This window comes from Typopeltis vanoorti, chromosome 8, assembly GCF_054136105.1.
Source record: "Typopeltis vanoorti isolate ZY-2024b chromosome 8, IOZ_Tvanoo_1.0, whole genome shotgun sequence".
Classification (NCBI taxonomy): Eukaryota; Metazoa; Arthropoda; class Arachnida; order Uropygi; family Thelyphonidae; genus Typopeltis; species Typopeltis vanoorti.
Window position 1 is genome coordinate 150,481,024 of NC_143556.1, and position 22,402 is coordinate 150,503,425.

The window sequence follows — 22,402 nt, forward strand, 5'->3', positions numbered from 1 at the left end:
AGATAATGTGACACCTTTTGGCAACTCATATAGGAAAATATGATTTCTGTATTACTTCAACCTTGGTATCCCACCTGCAGTTCTGGCTCCCACTGATGAGACCTCAATAAAGGTCGAAACTGGTCTGGGTAGTGACCTTTCCCATAATGCATAGCATTATACATATGTGCAAGAAGATGTGTTTTGCATTATGGGATACTAAGGCAAGTGATGAATCAATTTCTGCCGAAATCTGCGCATTTCTGTTCCCAGATGGCATTGCTTTCGGCTGTAGCTTTGTTTCCGCCATCGCGGTGACCTGCACGCTTGCAGCAGTAATGTAGTGATGAGCGTTACTGTGATTTTTCAATCACAGTACGAATTGATATTGCAGAATTTCTGCTACGTAATTTAGCGTGTGAAAGTTGCTTCCAAGTTGCGGTGGTGGATTATCCATGTTAGTAACATGGAGAAAAAAGACAGAAAATGTATTTCGGTAGAAGAAAAGATGGCAATTCTGCGATGTGTAGATTGGCATGCCGGAACACGTGTGCATTTAGCAAAAGATCTTGGATTCTCCATGTCCACTTTGAACATGAGAGTAAAAAATAGGTCAAGCATTGAACTCAATGCAAAGCAATCTGCCACTATGTCAAAAAAAAAAAAAAAAAAAAAAAATGAAAAGCAAAAACAATCAAGAATTAAAGATTTTTTTAAATACATGAATGTAAGTAATTGTAAATTCATTTATTTTCAGTTATTAAATTTTGTAATCGAGTATGTCGACTCACATACTAGCAGTAAGTCATCTTTTAGCCTTTTTTAAATGTTTTTTTACATTTCCTACTATTTACACTTTTTTCCGTCAGTTGCTTTCAAGTCCCCTGAAAAGTGTAAAAAAGGGGTTTTACTGTATATTTTTTATTATTGCTATCTAAATATGCCAATAAATAATACTGAAATGTACCACTTTTTTAATTCATTTTTTTGTATATAGGTTTAATAATGCAGCTGGAAAAACTTTTTATGAACATTCTTTTATGTTACAGAAAGTGTTCAGGAATCACTAGAAAGAAGGTTTGGTAAAGCTGGTGGTCATATTCCTGTTGTGCCCAGTGAGGCTTTCCAGAAGCGAATTTCGGCAAGTGTTTTTTCATTTAGGTTTTTTGTATGAATGAAGATTATACAATGGCTATATTCTGCTTTCTTAAAAATAAGTCATGCTATGATTATTACCATATAAAAGTCAGTACATGTGGAACACTGAGAAATTGATGTAGTAACTATCTACATTGCCCAAGAACAAAATATCACAGTAGATGGAGGCTGTAAATTGATGATTATATGATGATTATCATCATATAATCATCAATTCCTAATATGTTTCCTCAAAGAGTGTACAAGATACTTTGACAGTTCTACATGAGGTTTATATTTTTGCTAGCATCCACAGCTTTCCTCTAGATTATCTGCCAGAACTCTAATGTTGTCATATCTTAGGTTTTAGTCATCTCAGGCACTTGTAACTGCATCAGTCAACCTAGTTTTGGTCTTCCTCTAGTCGTTTTCCTGCCATCTTGGCCTTAAACACCAGCTATTTTTTAATATTTTCTCTCTCATTCTGTTTAAGCAAACATATCATCTGAGAAGTCTGAAATGGAAAAATTAGAGGAATTATAATAAATGGGAAAGAGCTAAATCACCTATGATTTGCTAATCACATTGTTTATTTAGGAAATTCTGCAGAAGAACTTCAACAAATGATCAATAAATTGAATGCAGAAAGTAAAAAGAAAGGATTATATATAAACAAAGACAAAACAAAAATAATGTCTAATAAATACATAACCAAAAAGCCAGTACACGTGAAACACTGAGGAATTGATGTAGTAACCATCTACATTTCCTGAGAACAAAATATCACAGTAGATGGAGGCTGTGAAGAAGAAAATATATATGTAGAATTCAACTTAGTTGCATAGCCTTTGGAAAACACCCCAATCAGCCCTAAAAGAAAAATAGTTGACAGTTGTATACTTATCGAATTGAAACATGGACATTGACTAAAAAATTGAGGATTACCCAGAGTTAAATGGAAACATCACGGCTAATTATTACCATTAAATTCCAGAAGGTAAAAAAATCTTTTGCATAGATTGCATAGAAGTCAAGGTGATTTTATTTTACCAATCATTAATACAAGGATAGGTACCAGAGGTCAGATCCTTTCCTTAGATAGATCATTAAAAAGTATAAAAAATTTAGACTGTAATGTAATGGTAATGTGTTTCATAGACTACTCCAAAGTTTCTGACTATATTCAGCATGTGAAATGTGGGAGGTAATAAAAATAATAAATTTTCTGCAACACATCAGGATGTGTTAGCTATCAGACTGACAGCTAACTTGTACAGTTGAGCAAGAAGCTATGGTAAGAACAGATGTTGGATTAACAATTGGCTTAAGGTTTGCAAGCGACTTAGGTAAGGATGCCTACCTCTCCTCACCTGTTTAGTATCTATGCTGAGAACAACATGCATGTAGAATTGGGTGAGCTTAAGACAGGAATTAGGAAAGTGGTAGATTGATCATTAATCTGATCAATCAGAGGACTTCAACTCAATCTGAGTACCTTGGATCCATTATTAATGTGAAGAATTGCTGTTCAGAAGATGTCAAGAAGATTAGGAATGGCTTAAACAACAGTCAGAGAATTGTCTAAAATCTGGAAGGATGCAGCTGTTTTTTTCCAACAGTGACTTATGGATGTGAGACTTGGAACATATAGAGGTCTGATAGGAAAAGGGTAGTTGCTTTTGAGATGTGGTGTTACATAAAGCTATTGAGGTTATCATATACTGAAAGTTGGTCAAATGGATAAGTACTAAAAAAAGATTGGCAGAACTTTTAAGGCTCCTTAAAGATATTGACTGAAATCCTTTGGACACATTAAAAGGATGGACGGAGGATTTCTCAAAACAGTAATAGAAGGTAAAGTTCCTGGAAAAAAGAGGAGGGGCGGGGGGTAGACCTTCAGTAAGATGGACGAGTGGTGTGTCTGAAGTGACCGATCTTCACAGAGTTGAAGCTTCCAGAAAAGCATATGACAGAACTACGTGGTAAGCACTGGTGTGAAACATCGCCAAGGAAAGGAGTGACCATACAGTATCTGATGATGTCTAATGAATAGATGGGTGAAATATCTTACTGTTTTGTTCTTCTTCTTCTGTGCTAGTGATGTTAACTGTATACATAATTGCTGGAAGGATTACAGTTTTTATGACTTATTGTAAAACAATGTAGATCCCACTATCCAGGATTTGAGAGCAGCTCATTCCTCCTGAATGATTCAGCTTGTTTGCAACTCTGCTTTTTTTCTAAAAGGTATTTCCAAGGTATTTCTAAAAGGTATTTCCTTACCTGCTGAGGTCACTGCCCCTGACATTGGGAAGCAGCATTGTCAGTACTGACACAAGGTCGAAACCAAATGATGACGGAAAAGCTTGTGATCAGAGATTTGCAGATGGCAATATGATTATATCGTGTACGTCTGTAATACTGCAGAGCAGAAAGCAAACGGAGAAACTACTGCTCTACCTTATCTCCAGAACAACCACCATGGCGAGCAAACCCTTGCAATTGGCCCCAAGTTCCCGGCGTCCCTTAAATGGGACAGGGGTGCGAAGAATCTCTGGGCTCAAAATGGTGTCCACTTTTAAAATTGCAACTTGGAATGTCAGAACTCTGTATGAAGCTGGCAAATTAAGAAATGCCACAAGAGAAATGAAGAGGCTGGGCATCCGGATTTTGGGAATTTGCGAGACAAGATGGCCAGAATCTGGAAAGTGTCAACAAGATAATATGACAATGTATTACTCTGGGAATGATGAGAACAAACATCGACATGGTGTAGCTGTAATAGTAGATGAAGAAATCAATAAATCAGTAATAAATTGGATTCCATTTTCTGAAAGGATAATGCTGTTACAACTTAAGGGAAACCCCGTTAACATAAATATCATCCAAGCTTATGCACCCACAGCTGACAAAAGTGAAGAAGATGTTGAAGAGTTTTATGAACACCTAAAAGAGATTAAAAACCTAACAAAGAAACATGATATAAACATAGTGATGGGTGACTTCAATGCAAAAGTGGGAAGAGGGGGTGATGGAGAAATTGTTGGCGAACATGGCTTAGGCACCAGAAATGACAGAGGAGATCGCCTAGTCCAATTCTGTCAGGAAGAAGATCTAACAATAGCAAATACCTGGTTTAAACTTCCACCAAGAAGACTGTACACTTGGAATTCGCCTCAAGATAACCAACATAATATTGTCAGAAATCAAATTGATTATATACTGATAAATAAAAGATTCCACAGTAGTATAAAGAGTGCAAAGACTTATCCTGGAGCAGATATCTCATCAGACCACAATCCCATAGTTACAGAAGTACGTCTTAGATTAAAATCAGCTAAAAAATCACAAAAGAAGAAAAATAAAATTGATGTAGAAAAACTGAAAGACCCGAACATAAATAAAAGTGCGGAATCTCTTTGGAATAGCTTAAAGAATGCCATCGTAACAACAAGTATTGAAGAAGTAGGTTATGTGAATAATATAAAACAACAGGAATGGATGACAGATGAGATTCTTTCTCTTATTGATACAAGAAGAATGTATAAAAACAAAGACCTAGCCAGGTATACAGAAACACATAACATCATCAAGAAAAAAATAAAAGAAGCCAAGGAAAATTGGATGAAAAATTTATGTACTGAAATTGAACTGCTTCAGAAACAACATGATAATTTCAATCTGTATAAGAAAATCAACGAAATTTCCGGAAAACTGAGGAAAAAGCAAATAGTGTCTCTAAGAGACGAAAATGGAAAAATAGTTCTAGAAGAAGAGAATAAAGCACAGATTTGGATAAAATATGTAACAGAACTTTTCAATGATACTAGACAGAAGCCTATAAATATAAAAGATAACATTCAAGGACCAGCAATCCTGAAATGCGAAATAGAGAATGCTATACAAACAAGTAAAACAGGAAAAGCCAGTGGACCAGATGGTGTGCAAACAGAATTTTTAAAATTAATCGAACCAGATAACATCAAACTTCTTGAAAAACTATTTAATAAAATATATGAAAGTGATGAATTTCCATCAGATTGGCTCAAATCTACATTTATCACTATCCCAAAGAAACCCAAAGCGAATTCCTGTGGTGACTTCAGACTTATTAGTCTAATGAGCCAAACATTAAAAATATTTTTGAAAGTAATTCAGAATCGCATTTATAGAAAAAGTGAAGAAACTCTAAGTGAAACACAATTCGGCTTTCGGAATGGTTTTGGTACTAGAGAGGCCCTTTTCTGTACCCAAATATTGATACAAAAATGCATAGAAAAACAGAAATCTGTCTTTATGTGTTTCATAGATTTTGAAAAAGCATTCGACAAAGTCAGACACACCAACTTAATAGAAATCCTTCAACAAATAAGGCTAGACAAACAAGACATAAGACTAATAACAAATCTGTATTGGAATCAGTCAGCTACCATTCAATTAGACAACATTACCACCAGTGATATTAACATCAAAAGAGGAGTGAGACAAGGATGTGTGCTCTCACCACTCCTGTTCAACATATATGCAGAGGTAATCTTTAAAAAAGCATTGGAAGAATGTCCAGAGGGAATCACAATAAATGGAAAGATTGTTAACAACCTACGATATGCAGATGACACCGTGCTAATTGCAGATAACATTATGGATCTCCAAAAACTCATTGACAGAGTATACATAGAAAGCCAAAGAATGGGAATAAATATAAACATCAACAAGACAAAATACATGATCATCAGCAAACATCCAGCGTCATCAATGAAACTGACACTCAATGGGAAAAATATTGATCAAGTGTCAAGATATAAATATCTTGGTTGCTGGCTTAATGAACGGTGGGATCCAGAAATAGATATAAAGACAAGGATTGAAGTTGCACGGCAGTCCTTCATGAAAATGAGAACACTATTCTGCAATAAAGACCTAAACATGGAAGTCAGATGCCGAATGCTGAAATGTTACGTGTGGTCTATTCTGCTCTATGGAGTTGAAACATGGACATTGAAGGCGACAACCATCAAGAAAATCGAAGCCTTTGAGATGTGGCTATACAGAAGAATGCTAAAGATATCATGGACATTGAAGGCGACAACCAGCAAGAAAATCGAAGCCTTTGAGATGTGGCTATACAGAAGAATGCTAAAGATATCATGGACAGAAAAAATTACCAATGAAGATGTCTTAAAATCCATTGGCAAAGCTAAACATCTTGTACAAATAATCAAGAAACAAAAAACATCATATCTTGGACACATCATGAGAAACAGCAAATACCAACTTCTACAAACTATTTTGGTATTGATGGCATTGATGGAAAGAATTGATGGCAAAGGAACTAGAGGAAGAAAAAGAATATCATGGTTTGACAACATCAAGACGTGGACAGGAAAGAGCAGTGCACAACTGCTCAGATTAGCACAAGAGCGCAGTTTGTTCGCCAAGATGGTCGCTGACCTTCGATAGAAGATAGCACAATAAGAAGAAGATTTCCAAAAATTGTTATAGGGCCTTCTGTTGGTATCATCCCAAAGGGCAAATATGCAGGATCAAATGTACCATATATCCTGAGTTTAGTCTTTTCAGAGTTGACACTTAAAGCAGTGATCCTACTAAACTTTTGCACTTCATTAAAAACAACAAAGCATTGATTTTTTAAATTTTGGATGATATCTTTAACATAAATGATAATTGATGGTTTTTATCTGATGCAAAATTAAAGGAACAGCCTCCCTGATGGCTGAGCATTCCTGGATGTTTATACTAAAGATTCTCCTACCAGTTTGAAATTTGGTGGACTAAAAGGACATCGCTAAGCAATTCAGCTGCACACCAGAATGATATCTGATTTACAGGAATCCATTAATGGATATTGTTGCTGTTGCTTTTCCTTAGAATTTAAGTATGGGCTTATTAAGTTCGATTCCTGTTTTGTAATACTTATAGCATGTGGTCGAGGCATTCGTGCCACAAACTGTTAAAAGCTTTATTTAAGTCATTTGACAGTAGCATGCACTGGCACGGTCATTGCTTGACAAAAGTATAATGACAGCACCTATATGCATTTATTATCAGAAATGTTGATTATCGTGGAACATATATGCTTTGGATCTGGTCATTGAGATGATTTCTGGTACTGTATATCTTCATAAACATTTTGTAGTCTCTTGGCAGGGATATATACAGTAGCAACAAATTAAGCTGAACAAGCTGAATTTTCATCAAGTTTTTGGTTTTGGTTTGGTTTTATTTCACTATTTTGATTGAGTGCTGTGATTTTTAATTGTCTCTACGATGTTTATTAATAGTGTCATGCATTTTTAATAGTATAACAAGTTGACATTTGTAGCATTTTATTCATTTTGTGTATAGCTATAAAATAGATTAGGAATATCTCCATGAAAGCTTTCAAAATATGTACTCTTTCTAAGCACACATCCATGATTCAAAGACAAATTGCCAATGTGTGTGTGTGTGTGTGTTTGGTTTGGGTACTGTTAATGCAATTTTAAATAGGTTTAGTGAGACAGGTACCTTTTTTTTCCCTGACAGAAAAGGAAAATGTGGGTGAAAAGTTAAAAACTACACTTACTCAAGATCGTTAACTAGTTAGGAAAAGCAAAATGAATCTAAGATTGTCTGCTGTAGACTTAAATAGAGACTTGACAGCTAGTGGGGATTAATGTTTCTGATATGACAATCCATTGAAAATTGGAAGTAGGAGCACTGCCCACATAACTGTTGATGAAGGCTCCAGTGGGCAAAAGTACCAAGAAATATGACCTTCTTCCAATGGTGAGAAGTGGAAGAAGGTCATATTCTCAGATGAGACCCATTTCCTTGTCCAAGAAGAGTGAGTATCCTATGTTTGCAAATCAGTGTCTGAGAAGACTTCTACCCCCTTTCAACAAGCTCCTAAATACCCAGCAAAAGAGATGTTTTGGGATTGTTTTACACATGACAGTCCAGGATCACTTGTGCCTGTTAAGGGTATGATGAAAAGTGACAAATATATTGGAGAAAAGAGTGGTCCCACCGATCCAGAAAGTCAAATAACTCATCTTCCAACAGGATCACTCCATGCCATGCTTCAAAAAAAAGTGAAAGAGTTTCTCAAAAATGACAACATCCAATTCAGTGGCCAGGTAACTTCTGACATTAACCCAATAGAAAATTTGTAGGTCATAGTGAAAAAGAGACCTGGAAAATTAAATTGTGATACAAAGGATAATAGTATTGTTTTGAGATGCAGAAATAAGAAAAATGTGTTCTTCATTGGTAGAGTCCATGTCTAAGTGAATTAATGAACTTATTAGTTTAATTTTTGTACCTATTTTCTTGCGAAATTAAATTTTTTCTTTAAAATTGTGAATGTTTGGATTAATTTGTTCTGTACTGTAGGTCTCAAAGTTGCTATTTGTGGTGTTGCTCTCAACAAACTGTTATGGAAAATTCTATTAATATACTCTTGAAGAACATGATTAGGACTGGGAGACAGATGATATGGGAAATTTATTCCAATTCCATCAAGACTAGGAGCCTTTCCTCATTTAGAACTTTCAAAGGTTGTAAACATAAGCTGCTCATTGTCAATTAGAGAAAAGTTACATAAATATAAAGAGCTAATAAGCTTCATTTCTGCGATATAAACAAAATTTCAAATTAAGGGGATATAAAATCCACATTGTTTCCAAACCGAATAAGAAACTCAAAGATTGGAATCAGAGAGTTTCATGCCGAATATAGTAAACTATAAAGTATTGGCGACACTAGCGTGAGCTAATGCAAGTGACCCTAGTACGTAGTACTATACCGGACAACTCGTTGCAAAGGTGGGGAAGTTCAGATCGCTATTCTTAGGTATTTTCCATAATGTAAAAACACATTTCCTAGGAAATGTATGCTGTTATTACATTATGGAGGGAGGTCACTACCCAGACCAGTTTCAGCCTTTTTTGAGGCTTCATCAGTGAGTAGCTAGACCATGATACCAAAGTGTATAGCGAAAAGAACTTATATACTCTGCTATACGAGTTTCCAAAGAGGTGCAACCATTAAGTTACATAAATATAAAGAGCTAATAAGCTTCATTTCGGCGATATAAACAAAATTTCAAATTAAGGGGATATAAAATCCACATTGTTTCAAAACCGAATAAGAAACTCAAAGATTGGAATCAGAGAGTTTCATGCCGAATATAGTAAACTATAAAGTATTGGCGACACTAGCGTGAGCTAATGCAAGTGACCCTAGGAAACTCTTTGGAAACTCATATAGCAAAGGTCACAAAGAGTTTCCTAGGGTCACTTGCATTAGCTCACGCTAGTGTCGCCGATACTTTATAGTTTACTATATTCGGCATGAAACTCTCTGATTCCAATCTTTGAGTTTCTTATTCGGTTTTGAAACTATGTGGATTTTATATCCCCTTAATTTGATATAGAGAAAAGTTGTTTATAGTAGCTATAGAAGGCATTTCGAATATCTGCTATATTTGGAAATTCTTGATTGTGGAGAGTTTACTTTTTTTATCCTGCCCTCTTGTGATTTTGCTATTTTTCTATCATAGAAGAGGTATCTGCAGATCCTAAGTACATCCTAATTTTCAAATAGTATGCTTTAACTCTTATTTTCCATTCTTCTATTTCAGCAGTAATTTCCTGCTGATCCTCCTACGATTATTTCTGCTTCTTAGCATGTGATAAATTGACACAGCTATCTTTGATGTTCTTGTAGGTGTTGCCTTTATTGATAGGCCCTGTTGTTTCACCACTGAATAAGGCATTGGTTACTTTTGTTTTGAAGGAGAGCCAGTTTTTCCCAGTTCCAGTTGGTGTAGTTTCATATTATGCATAAGTTGTCATGTTGCTCTTTAAGTAGTTCAGGAAAATTTCCTATCTTTCCAAAAGGTTCTTAGATATTTACTATATCATCCTTGCCCATAAGGATGCTACCTTATCTTTAGTCCATGATATTATTTTCTTGGCTTAAATTATCTGCATATCTACTCTTCCATCTAAGGTTAAGTACATTAACCAGTTGAGTGGGTTTGTACAACTGGAACAGAGCCCAGTGATTTCATTGACAAGAGATTTTCCTTTTCTGCATGTCCATTAGTACATGTTCTTGCAGAAAATTTTAAGTTCCTTACTACCATTGTTGTAAATTTAAGGCATCCCCTTATTTTTTCATACTGAGATTTCATGCAGTTACAGTCCCTTACTATGATAATGCTGGAGCACACCATTTGGATAATATTCAGTGGATTTGAGAAATGTTGTTCATCATCTGGGGTTGTTAAGTGAATAGACTTCAGTAGAATGTTTTTCTCCTTCCATCTCCAGCCAATTACAAATATATACCTTCTGCATTTCTTTGGATGTTATAGAAAGTGCCAAGAATTGGAAGGGGAGGATCTGCATAATAATGTCTTTTGCTCTGTTTTCAGCATAAGGGTGCTTTTGTCTCCATAAATTCTGCATAATGGAAGGCTTGAAATTTCTTAGCGGAGTATCTACATCTTTAAAATGGGAGAAGTGGAGTTTTTGAATGTTGATGAAGATTCTGTACATAGTTCTGCTTCATGCTTGATTTGAAACCTCTGATGTTGGAGGCTGTGATGTGACTCTTAAAGATTTGTTCTTTTAACAAATCTCTGATACTCAACATTGAATGTACTATCATTGTCTGCATGGTTTTATGCAGGATTTATTGATTCCTCATTGGTCAGTTTTCTATAATTTTCCTTAGGATGATTTGAAAGTTTTGGATTGCTGTGTTGGGGAGGTCTGAGACCTGCTCCCCCCCCTCCCAATCTGAAGTCTTTTGTTTATATTTGTGAGTCCTTACCTTCAATGATGCAAAACTTTCTTCTTTTAGGTTGAGTGTTTATAATAATTATTATAAAATTATAATAATTGGCTCTCATCGTTGTCTGAGCAATTCAGGTATAGGCTTTTTATGTCCTGTTCCTGCTCTGTAGATGAAGTTGAACTTTCCACCTTAATGTTGGACATCCACGGTCTCTTTTTCTTTTAGGTTTATATTTATATGCTAATTTGGGGATCCTATTGTTATTCATTGTTTATATGGTGTAGCCAATTTTGCTGATCTTCTATTTCTTGTATCAAATCGTTCTCTTATTCCTGTGTTTTTCTTTTTATCTAACCTAGTGAGTCCCAGGAGAGGTCTCAGAAACGTCATCTGTGCTGTTTTTTTGTTTTAGAATCCAAGTTTCACTTTGAAATTTGAGAGATGGTTTAGAGGTCATGTTATGTAATCTTAATTGAGCTTCTTTAGTCATTTGTTTTCCAAAATTTCTTTTAATTATGCCATTTATTCTATTGTAAACTTGTAGTCTTGCTTCCAATTGTGAATCAGTATTATATTGTGAGATTATGTTTCCCAAGTATTTGAATTCTGTAACTTGTTCTATTATTTTATTGTTAAGCATAATTTTGACTTTTTGAATGGTGTTTCTGCACATTGCCAAAGCTTTTGTTTCAGAGATTTTCATTTAAAATTTTTTTATTTTATTTAGATGGTTAATTGCAATTTGGAGTTTATCTTCTGAATTTGAAATTAGTACTTGATCATCTGCATAAAGTATTGTATTTAGCTGTATATTATTTGTTACTTTAACTCTATCTTTGACAATTGTTTTCCATTCTTTTATGATTCTGTTTATATAAATGTTGAATATGATTGGGGATAAGCCACAACCTTGTCTTTCTCCTTTATTTATAGTTATAGGTTCTGATAATGTTCCATCTGCAAATTGGATGCAAATTTTTGTTTCTTTCTATAGACTTTTTATTGCATTAATTACCATCTTGTAATATTTTCTGTTCAAGTTATCATACCCCTTTTCGTAGTCAATAAATAGAAGAAAATTGGGCAGATTAAATTCTTTTTTTTTTTTTTTATGATGTTACATTGTGAAAGAGGCATCCGTGCATCCTCTCCCTTTTCTAAAACCACACTGTTCTTCTTCTCAATAATTTTCTGTATATTTAATTAGTCTGTTCTTTAAAATCTTTGCATATAGTTTAGATGCTGTTATTAAGAGAGTAATGCCTCTATTATTTCCACATTTGTCCTTGCGACCTTTTTTGTCAATATTTATTACTGTTCCAGTTTCCCATTCTTTTGGGATCGTTTGATATTTTCAGATATTATTGAAGAGTTTAAATAGATTTTCATCATCATCATCATCATCAAATTCCTGCCATGTACCCTCAAGGGGTGTACAGGATATGATAATACTACATGAAAAATTTACATCATTGCTAATTTCCTATTTACAGTTTTCCTCCAACACAGTCTGTTACTCGTCAAGACTCCAACATTATTAGATCTTATATTTCTATCGTCTAAGGTGCTTTGTACCGTATCAATCCACCTATATCTTGGTCTTCCTCTGGGTTGTTTTCCTGCCAACCTGGCAGAGAACACTTGTTTTGTTAATCTTTCCTTGCCCATTCTATTTAAGTGACCATACCACCTGAGATTAGCTCTGCTAATGCATTCCTGGATACTGAGAATGTCAAGTTCTTTCCTAATATCATCGTTTTTAATATGAGATTGCCATCTGTTCATGCCTCTAATCTTTCTCAGGACTCTCATATCTGTGGTCTCTAGTCTTTGGTCAAGTGTTTTACTTCTGTCTCAGATCCATAAGTTAAAACTGGTTTGAACACTATCTTGTATACAGCTAATTTAGTGTTCTGAACTAATTTCTCTCTTATTCCATATGAGTTTATTCAATTGATTTCCGACGATACCAGCTTTGTTGATTCTGTTGTCATATTTAATTTACCATATTCTATTTCCATATTTAATTTACCATCTTTACTAAAAATCGTGCCTAAGTAGCTGAAATGTTTTACTTGTTCCACAGGTTCTCCGTTCACAACGTAGTTGACATTGTCAATGATTCTGCCTATTTTCATTGTCTTTTGATTGCTGACATTCATACTATATCTATTACAACAGTTGTTCAATTTAGTCAGGGAATCTTGTAGACTTGTGGCGGATTTATTTAGAAGTATAACATCGTCCACATAAAGCAAAGAGCTGACTTTGATGTTTAATACCACTTTCCTTCATAATGTGATCCATATGGATAATGTACTACATCCTTGGCTCACACCAGATTTAACATTAAACCACCTTCCTGTACTTCCTTCATTTCTAACTGCTGACTTTATATTTTCCAGTCAGTTTCGCTATTGTTTGTGGTTGGTTTTATTTTATCTCTTATTCTACTTTTATAGAAGTTTCTGATACTCTCCTGTTCTAGGAGGTGAATTTTCAAGTGCTTATTAGATGTTGGTACATTATCTTTTTTCTTTTGAACTATGTTGTTCTTTTTATGAATTCAAATATCTGCTTTCAACTAACATGTGATCACTATCAATTTTGCTTCCTCTAAAAACCCTTGTATCCTTGATATTATTATTTAGTTTGTTGTTAATAATAATGTAATCTCTTATTGATTTAGTTCCTCTTGCTTCATGTGTACTTTGTATATTTTTATGCCTGAAGAAAGTATTGCTGATTTTTAGACTGATAAATATGCAGAAGTCTCTTAATAAAAGTTCATTGTTATTGATTACTGATGCTCCCTCTGATTGAATGCATCCTGTTATTTTTCACTTTAGCATTGAAATCTCCCACCAAGATTGTTTCATCAATACATTCCTTAAGTTTTCCTAAAATTCTTCTTTCCCTTCCTCTTTTCCATCTACTGGTGCATAAATTCCGAAAATATTGAATGTTTGAGTCATAATTTTCATTCTAACTTTGATTATTCTTCTGATCACCAAGTATAATCCGAAATTTTGTTTTTCCAATTTTTATTAATTCAAATTGCAACCCCAGATGAAGCCAAGCCCATTTGTCTTCTGGAATTCCAGAGAAGATCATGACATAATCTTCCAGAATTTGAGATCCCTTCTTTTTCTTTTTTGCCTCAGTTATTGCTGCTATATCAGTGTTTCTATTTTGTAGGTCTCAGTTTTGTGTGCAATTCCACGAACATTCCAAGTAGCTATTTTTAATTTCTTAAAGAGAAGTCTCTGTCCATTAGCTGGGTCAATTCAGATAAAATCCATCCTATTTTTCTTCTTCAGAGCTTTGCGAGTAATTGTAAATTTCCTCTGGATAGGCTACCAACCTTTCGCAGGGTGAGTTCAGTGGTGGGGCTGCCACCTTAAGGACTCCAAACCTGCCTTTGGGGAGGAAAAGCAGACTCCCATTACGTGAGATGGAAAAAACAGTATAATACGAAAGATTCACCCCTAGCCCTCGCTCTCCAGTGTTCAAGTACTTCCATTTGATGCTATTGACTGGAAAGTGATCATATGCAATTCTCCAAGCAAGATTCCTCCTCTTAGGGTATCCTTGGAACTTCAGTAAGTTATGAAACAAAGTATTGTTGTCAGTACCCAACTGTGGAAGTTTGCAGTAAAAGAGATTAGAGATTTAATTTCTTTACACCAAATTTTATATAATGGAAATTATATGAAGACTGCTACGACACTTTGACAATGTCAAAGTGTCGTAGCAGTCTTAGAGTTAAGCACATAGTGTTGTATTCAGGAACAATATCAGCTTTTGGAGCTTTATAATCATTTTATAAAGGTCCAAAAGCTGAGATTATAAAAAAACCCTCCATGGAGTCAAAGACTCATTGTGAGAGGTTTACTATTATACACACAGTTTATCATACCATGCCTTAAATATGTTCACTGTCCCTGCACTCACCACACTCTCAGGCAATGCATTCCAATCATTCAACACTAAATTATATATTCTGGCAAATGTGGAAAAAAGCATCCAAAGAATACCAAGAAATGCCTGCAGATTTTCTTTGCATTCAAGCAGATTCTGTCCTTTTACAAGCGAAATCACATAAAATTAGTATCAGAAAGTAGAATTAAAGGCCTTAAAACATTTTTATAAAGGTCAAAAACATCATAATACTGAAAGCTGACAAAGGCAACTCAACAGTTGTTTTGATCTTTTCCACTTGGAAAAAGATCAAATCACTCCTATAAGATATAAACACCTGTGAAAAGTTAGAATGAGTTTTCCCTCAGGATATTTTCATAATAAAACCAATAATTTAATTAAAAAAATATGCAGAATTGGCCTCAAGAAGCAAAAAAATACCTAGAATCTACATATCCTCTTATATCTAGAATATATGGAGTCCCGAAACTGCATAAACAAAAATTGAGACCAATTGTTGATGCAAAATTCACTCAATCTTCTTTATTATCTTAACATTAGGCAAACATCCTCTTATGATAAGAACATAAATACACTTAATAGAAAATCTTTTCACAAAATGTTCCGAGAATAAAAACCACACAACTCAGTCTACAAGGAGCCAACTAACACAAAACTCTATACACGCACAACTTTTCATCACCACCCAGCACAAAAAATAGGCATTCCTTATGCGATATGGCCTACAGGATTTCCAAAAATATAGATAAAAGAAACCAAGAGCTACATTATCTTAATTCTGTCCTTCCAAAAATGGCTACAACAGAACATTAGTCAAAAAAATTCTGTCTCAGCCTCCAAAACAAACTGAAGAACAAATAAACAAAGAATATAAAGGAACAGTGATTCTCCTGACATATACAATCAGTCGTAGATAAAATAGCAAGATTGCTTTGCCAAAAAAAAAAAAAAAAAAAAAAAAAAAATCTAAGTCACTTTCTACACAGTCAACAAAATCTCAATCATCTGAAATCACCTAAACCATCACATCCACCACTTAAAAAACCAGATGTCTACAAGATCAGTTGCGGTTATGGGCTAGACTACACACTAGTAGATCTGCCAGTCGGAATACATCAAGGACACTAAGAATGAAAGAAAGTACAAATCACGACTGGCAGCTCCTACAACAAATACAAAACATCTAGTAGAATGGCAACAAACTAAAATGCTCCACATTGATTACAGTTTTTACTAAAGAGCATTCAAAGAAGCAACTGAAATGATGAAGTATACAGTGTAAACAAAAAAAAACAAGCAATGATTTTACATCAGATCTGGTCTTCCTTAATTCATCACGACACACTGGTATCTACTAGCAGTATACAGACACTGTTAAGCTGGCTACGAAAAAGTAGCCAGCTTAACAGTGAATGCACACTTTCTATTGTTTAAACGTTTTCAAATATTCTTCACTAGAAATGTTAACTGTTATTACTTTGCTTGTAGTTTATTAATCTACTTATGTTATTCCCTGATGAAGTGAAATAAAGTTTTTTCATGAAACTAGTGAAATTAAAACAGTTTATTTTTGACTTCTTTATGTGTAGTTTAATACCGGAAAATAGTGATTTTAATATGGCCTTTCGCTACAGAAACCTACACAATGAGACATTGTACTGATTTGGCAGCATCATATTCCTCCAATTCATACTCGTTACATGGCACAATGCATGTCCATGGGATATCCATTACACAGTGACCACAGTAATAAATTTTAATGAAAGTACAGATATTTCGTAATGAAAATAACAGTACATCATCAGGGTGTAGAAACAAGCAAATGAAACAACAGAAATGCAATATACATACAACAATCTGTTTACTAATTAAAAACAGTTACTATGAGCTCAAAATTAATAAATAATATTAATTTCGAATGTCTCTCTCTCCCAAAAGTTTGGAGGATTCCCATTTTATGTAAACATTAAAAATAGTTTTACTATTAATTTCTAGTTCACAACAACTATTTTTAATTGGTAAACCAACTGTTTGTACCTGCTTATATTCCTATTCTTTGATTTGCTTGTTTTTACACACTGATGTTGTACTGTTATATTCATTATGAAATATCTGTACATTAAAGTTTATTCCTGTGGTTGTTATGTAATTTTGCTATTTATTAAAACTTATTCTGTTGCTTACTATGTAAGTGATCTTGTCCAATATTATTATAAAAAATAATTCCAGGGATCTGTTCTTCATAATCAGGTTTTAGGAAAATTCGCTGTAAACATTTACAGCGTAAAACATTTTGCATTTTTTTGTAAATAATAAATGGATGATAAAGGGTATTATAAAATCATTAAAAAGGCAAATGTTTATTAAGGTGAATGTCAGTGATACATAATATAAAGAATTCATTGTGCAAATTAAAAGAGATGCTGTGTAAATAATTAACTTTTTGCTGCAGATCATCAATTCAAGAAATCCATCAGTAACATTGGAAGAAATGCTAATGAAACAACAGAAATGCAATGTACATACAACAATCTGTTTACTAATTAAAAACAGTTACTATGAGCTCAAAATTAATAAATAATATTAATTTCGAATGTCTCTCTCTCCCAAAAGTTTGGAGGATTCCCATTTTATGTAAACATCAAAAATAGTTTTAATATTAATTTCTAGTTCGTAACAACTATTTTTAATTAGTAAACCAACTGTTAACCAACTGAAAATTAAATGCTGTGAAGCATTTAATTTTCATGTTGAATTCAGCATCTGTTTGATAGCGTAACTTCAAAACAATGGTGACAATTTTGCAATAAAGATTTTGTGCCATATGAAATAAACAACCTGTTATAGTTGTTGATGTAAATATGTTAGAAAAAGCATTGATAGTTGCTTTCTTGAAGGCAACCATTAATGTTTTGGGATCTAATGATGAACATAAGCACTTTAAGGTACTGAATAATCTGCTGTAAGTTAATTCTGATTTGCCAGGAAGCAAAGCAAAAAGCTGCCATGTATTGGAATGGGATCCTTAGGGATCTTATGCCAGTCCCAAGCCTGGATAAAGGAGGAGGGTCAGTCAGATGAGTGTCAATGCTCTGATAGTAAAAAAAAAAAAAAAAAAAACAATTGTTATTTGATGCCTGTATGATCAACATTTACAACATTGAACGTCGCCCGGATCAACATGGTCCATGATATCAATAGAGCGATTGGGGTTGGATCAAAAAGTGGGATACCGAAAGGAATCAGAAACTAAAACTAACAGAACTATTATCAGTAGGAACATGGAATGTACAGACACTTTGGATGTCACGAAAACTAGAATTACTTCGTGAAGAAATAAAGAGATATCGGTGTGATATACTAGGACTGTAAAGATGCGATGGACATCATCAGGAGAGATAAATGGATGCGAAGTCATATGGTCAAGACATGACACCAAGTACGAAGCAGGAGTTGGCTTCCGTCTTAACAAAAGAGCTAGAGAAGCACTGTTAAGCTACAAATCAGTCAATGAACGAATCATAGCAGCAAGATTTCAAGCAAAACCATTTATATATCAATAGTCCAGATATATGCACCCATATCTGACAGCACAGATAATGATGGTTGGGAAAGAGTCATGGAAAAATATGGTTTCGGAGAAAGAAATGAACAAGATGAAAAAATGTTAGAATTTGCTCTGGACCACGAGATGTGATGATGATCTGTAAAACAAGATTCTAGCAAAAGGAGTGTAGAAAATGAATGTGACGATCAAATGATGGGAAAACCAAGAACATGGTTGATATGATTAAAAGAAGATGGATAACATCAGTACAGCAGTTGCAAACTTTTCAAGGAGCAGATATAGACTCAGATCATGGTTTGATTTGATTTAGTGATTGCAAACATCAAGTTGAAATTAAAAAGAAAATATAAACGTCATCATCAGAAACGAAGAGATACAGCAAGAATAAGTGAAGTAAAAATAGGAAGAAGGTGCAGAACAGTGTTAGAGGAGAAACTGAAAAGTGTGGACAAAGAAAAAAATTCGAATCTAAAAGTGAAAGGAATAATTAAGGCAATAGAAGATGTAGTTGAAGAAACAGTACCAGAAGAAGAGAAGATCAAGAAGAAATGGATTAGACAAGAAACACTGAAGTTAGTACAGGGGAAAAGAATGTTGAAGATAAGAAAGGATACATCAGAACATATAGAGGAGGAATATAGAAGAAAGTGTAATGAGGTGAAAAAAGCAATCAGAATGGATAAGATGAAATGGTTAGAAGCCCAATGCAATAATATAAAACAGTACTATGGAGAGCATAAAACTAGGGAGGTGTACAACATGTTTAGAACCATTAATAGAAGGTGGTAACCAAAATGAAATAATGAAAAACTAGATTTAGATAGTATTGGGAAACTGACTGAAAAATTGAAGCAGATATCACCACCAGGTAATGAGTATGATATGGACATTTTAAGAGGAGAGGTAGAAAAAGCAATAGGACGGATAAAACACAACGAGTCCTGGTAACAATAACATCACTGGAGAAATTATTAAATATGGTGGCAAAAGTATGTAACCATACTTTTGCCACCAACTATGTAATATGGTATGAAAAGAAGGGAAAATGCCAGAGGAGTGGGTGAAATCGATATTAGTGACATTATACAAGAAAGGAAATAAACTAGCATGTAAAAATTATAGAACAGTTGCCTTGATAAGTCACCTTGGTAAAGCGATGATGATACTGACAGAAAGATTGAGAACACAATTGGAAGCATACCTTACAGACAAGCAAGCAGGATTTAAGAAGGATAGAACTACAATTCAACAGCAGGAAGGATAGAACTACAATTCAACAGATTTTGACAATGAGGTAAATAGCAGAGAAAGCTAGGAGAAAAATGTGGCCACACCAGCCTTGAAGATGATCCATGTGAAGGACGTCCAAAAAGTGTAACAACACCAGAAATCATTGATCAAGTGCAAGATATGGTATTGGATGACTGGCGAGTCAAAGTACGTGAAATTGCTGAGACTATAGGCATTTCAAAAGAATGTGTAGGATATATTTTGCACGAAGAATTGCAAATGAAAAAGCTTTGTGCAAGATGGGTACAGCACTTGCTTACAGCAGATCAAAAACGCACTTGCATGAAAATCTCTGAACACTGCTTGGAGCATTTTAACAAAAATAAAACTGATTTTGTGCATCGTTAATTTATTACTATGGATGAGACTTGGATTCACCATTACACACCAGAATCCAAGCAGCAGTCAAAACAGTCAACAGAAGCTGGTTGTTCAGCACCAAAGAAGACAAAGTCGGTTCCATCAGCAGCAGGAAAGGTTATGGCATCGGTGTTTTGGGATACTAAAGCCATTTTGTTTATTAATTATCTTGAAAAGGATAAAACTGTAACCGGGAAATATATTTCAATATTTTAACCAGACTAGACAAAAAACCAGGTTTTCAGAAGAAATATATCATCTTTAAACAGGACAATGCACCTGTTCACAAAGGTGTTTTGGCAATGGGAAAATTAAGGGATCTGCACTATGAATTGTTGGAACATCCGCCCTATTCCCCAGATTTGGCTTCCTCTGACTTCTATCTCATCTCAAAATTAAAACTTTTCCTCGCTGGTCAGCGTTTTTCTTCGAATCAAGAGGTGATTGTATCTGTAGAGCAGTATTTTGCAGATCTTATTGAGAACCACTACAGAGACAGGATAATGGCAGTGGAGCATTGCTGGAATATATGTATTAGTCTTAAGGGAGATTATGGTGAAAAATAAAAATAATTTTGATATTATAAATTTGTTTTTTCATTGTTAGGCCGAGGACTTTTCAGACCACCCTCATATATATATATATATATATATATATCCACCTCGATGTGGTGAGGAGGCTTGCATGCACCAGTGACCCGAAGAGCTATGCCAGCTACTAGTAGGGCCTCCCTAGCTAGACAAATCAAGAGGTAGGTGCAATACTATGAGAGATACCCTGGTAAAAAGTAAAAAAAAAATTCTATAACTCAGATGCTTTTACTGGAAAATGACCAAGAAAGAAAAAAAAGCTAAACTTAAATCAAGGTGTGAGACAGAGATGTAGCTTATCTCCAACTCTATTTAATAAATATATTGATCAGATTATTAAAATGTGGAAAACAACTGCAGAAGATGTATCCCCAACCACTGTAGTCACTCTGCTTCCATTTGGGAAGATTACCATGAAGTTTTGTTCTGGGAGGTTGCTAAATGTGTGAAATTCTTAGTCAAGAAAGGATTTATCTGGAACTACAAAGCTGGTGGTTATGACAGTAATACTGCTTGTTTTTTCATGTGCCACAGTTTTTATTTATTTATTATTATTTTTTTTTAATTTAAAATCTTTAATCTTCTTATGCATTTGTATATTTACATTAAATTCATAATTTAATCTGTTGTCATATTATATTTTTGACTTCATGTGAAAGGGTGCCCAAACTCAGTTTTTCATAAAAAGACAAAAGCAAAAATATTAGGCAGGCCAGAAAAATTGTAGATGTTATTCAAAAAGCTAAGCACTTCAAGTAAAATTGCACTGGTCATGTAGTCAGGATGAAGGATGACAGAGAATCCTTATAGTTTGGCTTTCTGGAGAGATTCAGGGAATATAGAGGATGAGGTTATAGGAATAGCAGAAAATAGGTAGATGAGGATGGCTCATGACAAACAGAAGTATAGAGAAATTTATTTTGGATAAATTTGTATAGACCAGAAAACACCGAATTGCAGGATGATATTATCATCTTCTTGCAATTTTTAAATTATATAAATTTATCCATTTATATAATTCTGTTTTTAACTTTCTGCATTATTTTCAATCTTATACTATTTTTCATCTCAACATAAGTTCTGTAACCTTGAAGTAATTAAATTTGAAGTCTATCATCTTTCCTTTCAAACATTTCTTCTTATATATATATATATATATATATATATATATATATATATTATATCTTTCTAAAATAAATTACTTGTAATATTAAATTAATATAATTTATAATAATAAATTAATTGACTTATTAGGAAATAAAGGATATTTTACGTCCAGCTTTATTTCACAGCCAAATATCTGGATTTGAAATCTTGACAATTGACTAGAGCTTATAAGAATACAGCCATTAGCATTAGTAATTCCTAAGCTGTAACTACTTTAAAAAAATGCCCAGGGTATGCTTGTCCTTTTATTAGCACTTTGATTAAGATTTCACTGGCCTCATAGCTTTTTCAAATTGTGGTTCTCATTAGAGACCAGGCAGAAACTCTATCTTGTCCTTTGTGGAAGGGTTCCCATACTTGGTCTTTGACAAGAAAACAAGACAAAAAACTTAGAGATGAGATCATAGACCATTTGTGAAATGGGAATGGGTATATAATATCCTTTATTACCATAAGTAATTACACTAAATTGAAACCTTTAAGTTCAGTATTGAATTAATTATTAGGTTTATTAACATTAGTACAGTGGGGTACACTATTTCCACTAAACTCTGTATTTGCA

General features: G+C 34.1%; 1 protein-coding gene across 2 annotated transcripts in view; it reads left to right on the forward strand.

The window, feature by feature from the left end:
- The window catches only part of LOC150104424 (glutamate dehydrogenase, mitochondrial-like), a 214,610-nt gene that overhangs the window by 161,760 nt on the left and 30,448 nt on the right, over positions 1–22,402 (forward strand). For both annotated transcript variants that reach the window (XR_016548701.1, XM_090397011.1), the window contains one exon: positions 1,029–1,120. Coding sequence is in view for 1 of the 2 variants with exons in the window: in XM_090397011.1 (XP_090253137.1) it covers positions 1,029–1,120 (92 nt within the window). In the remaining variant the exon portion in view is untranslated. The remainder of the gene's footprint in view (positions 1–1,028; positions 1,121–22,402) is intronic.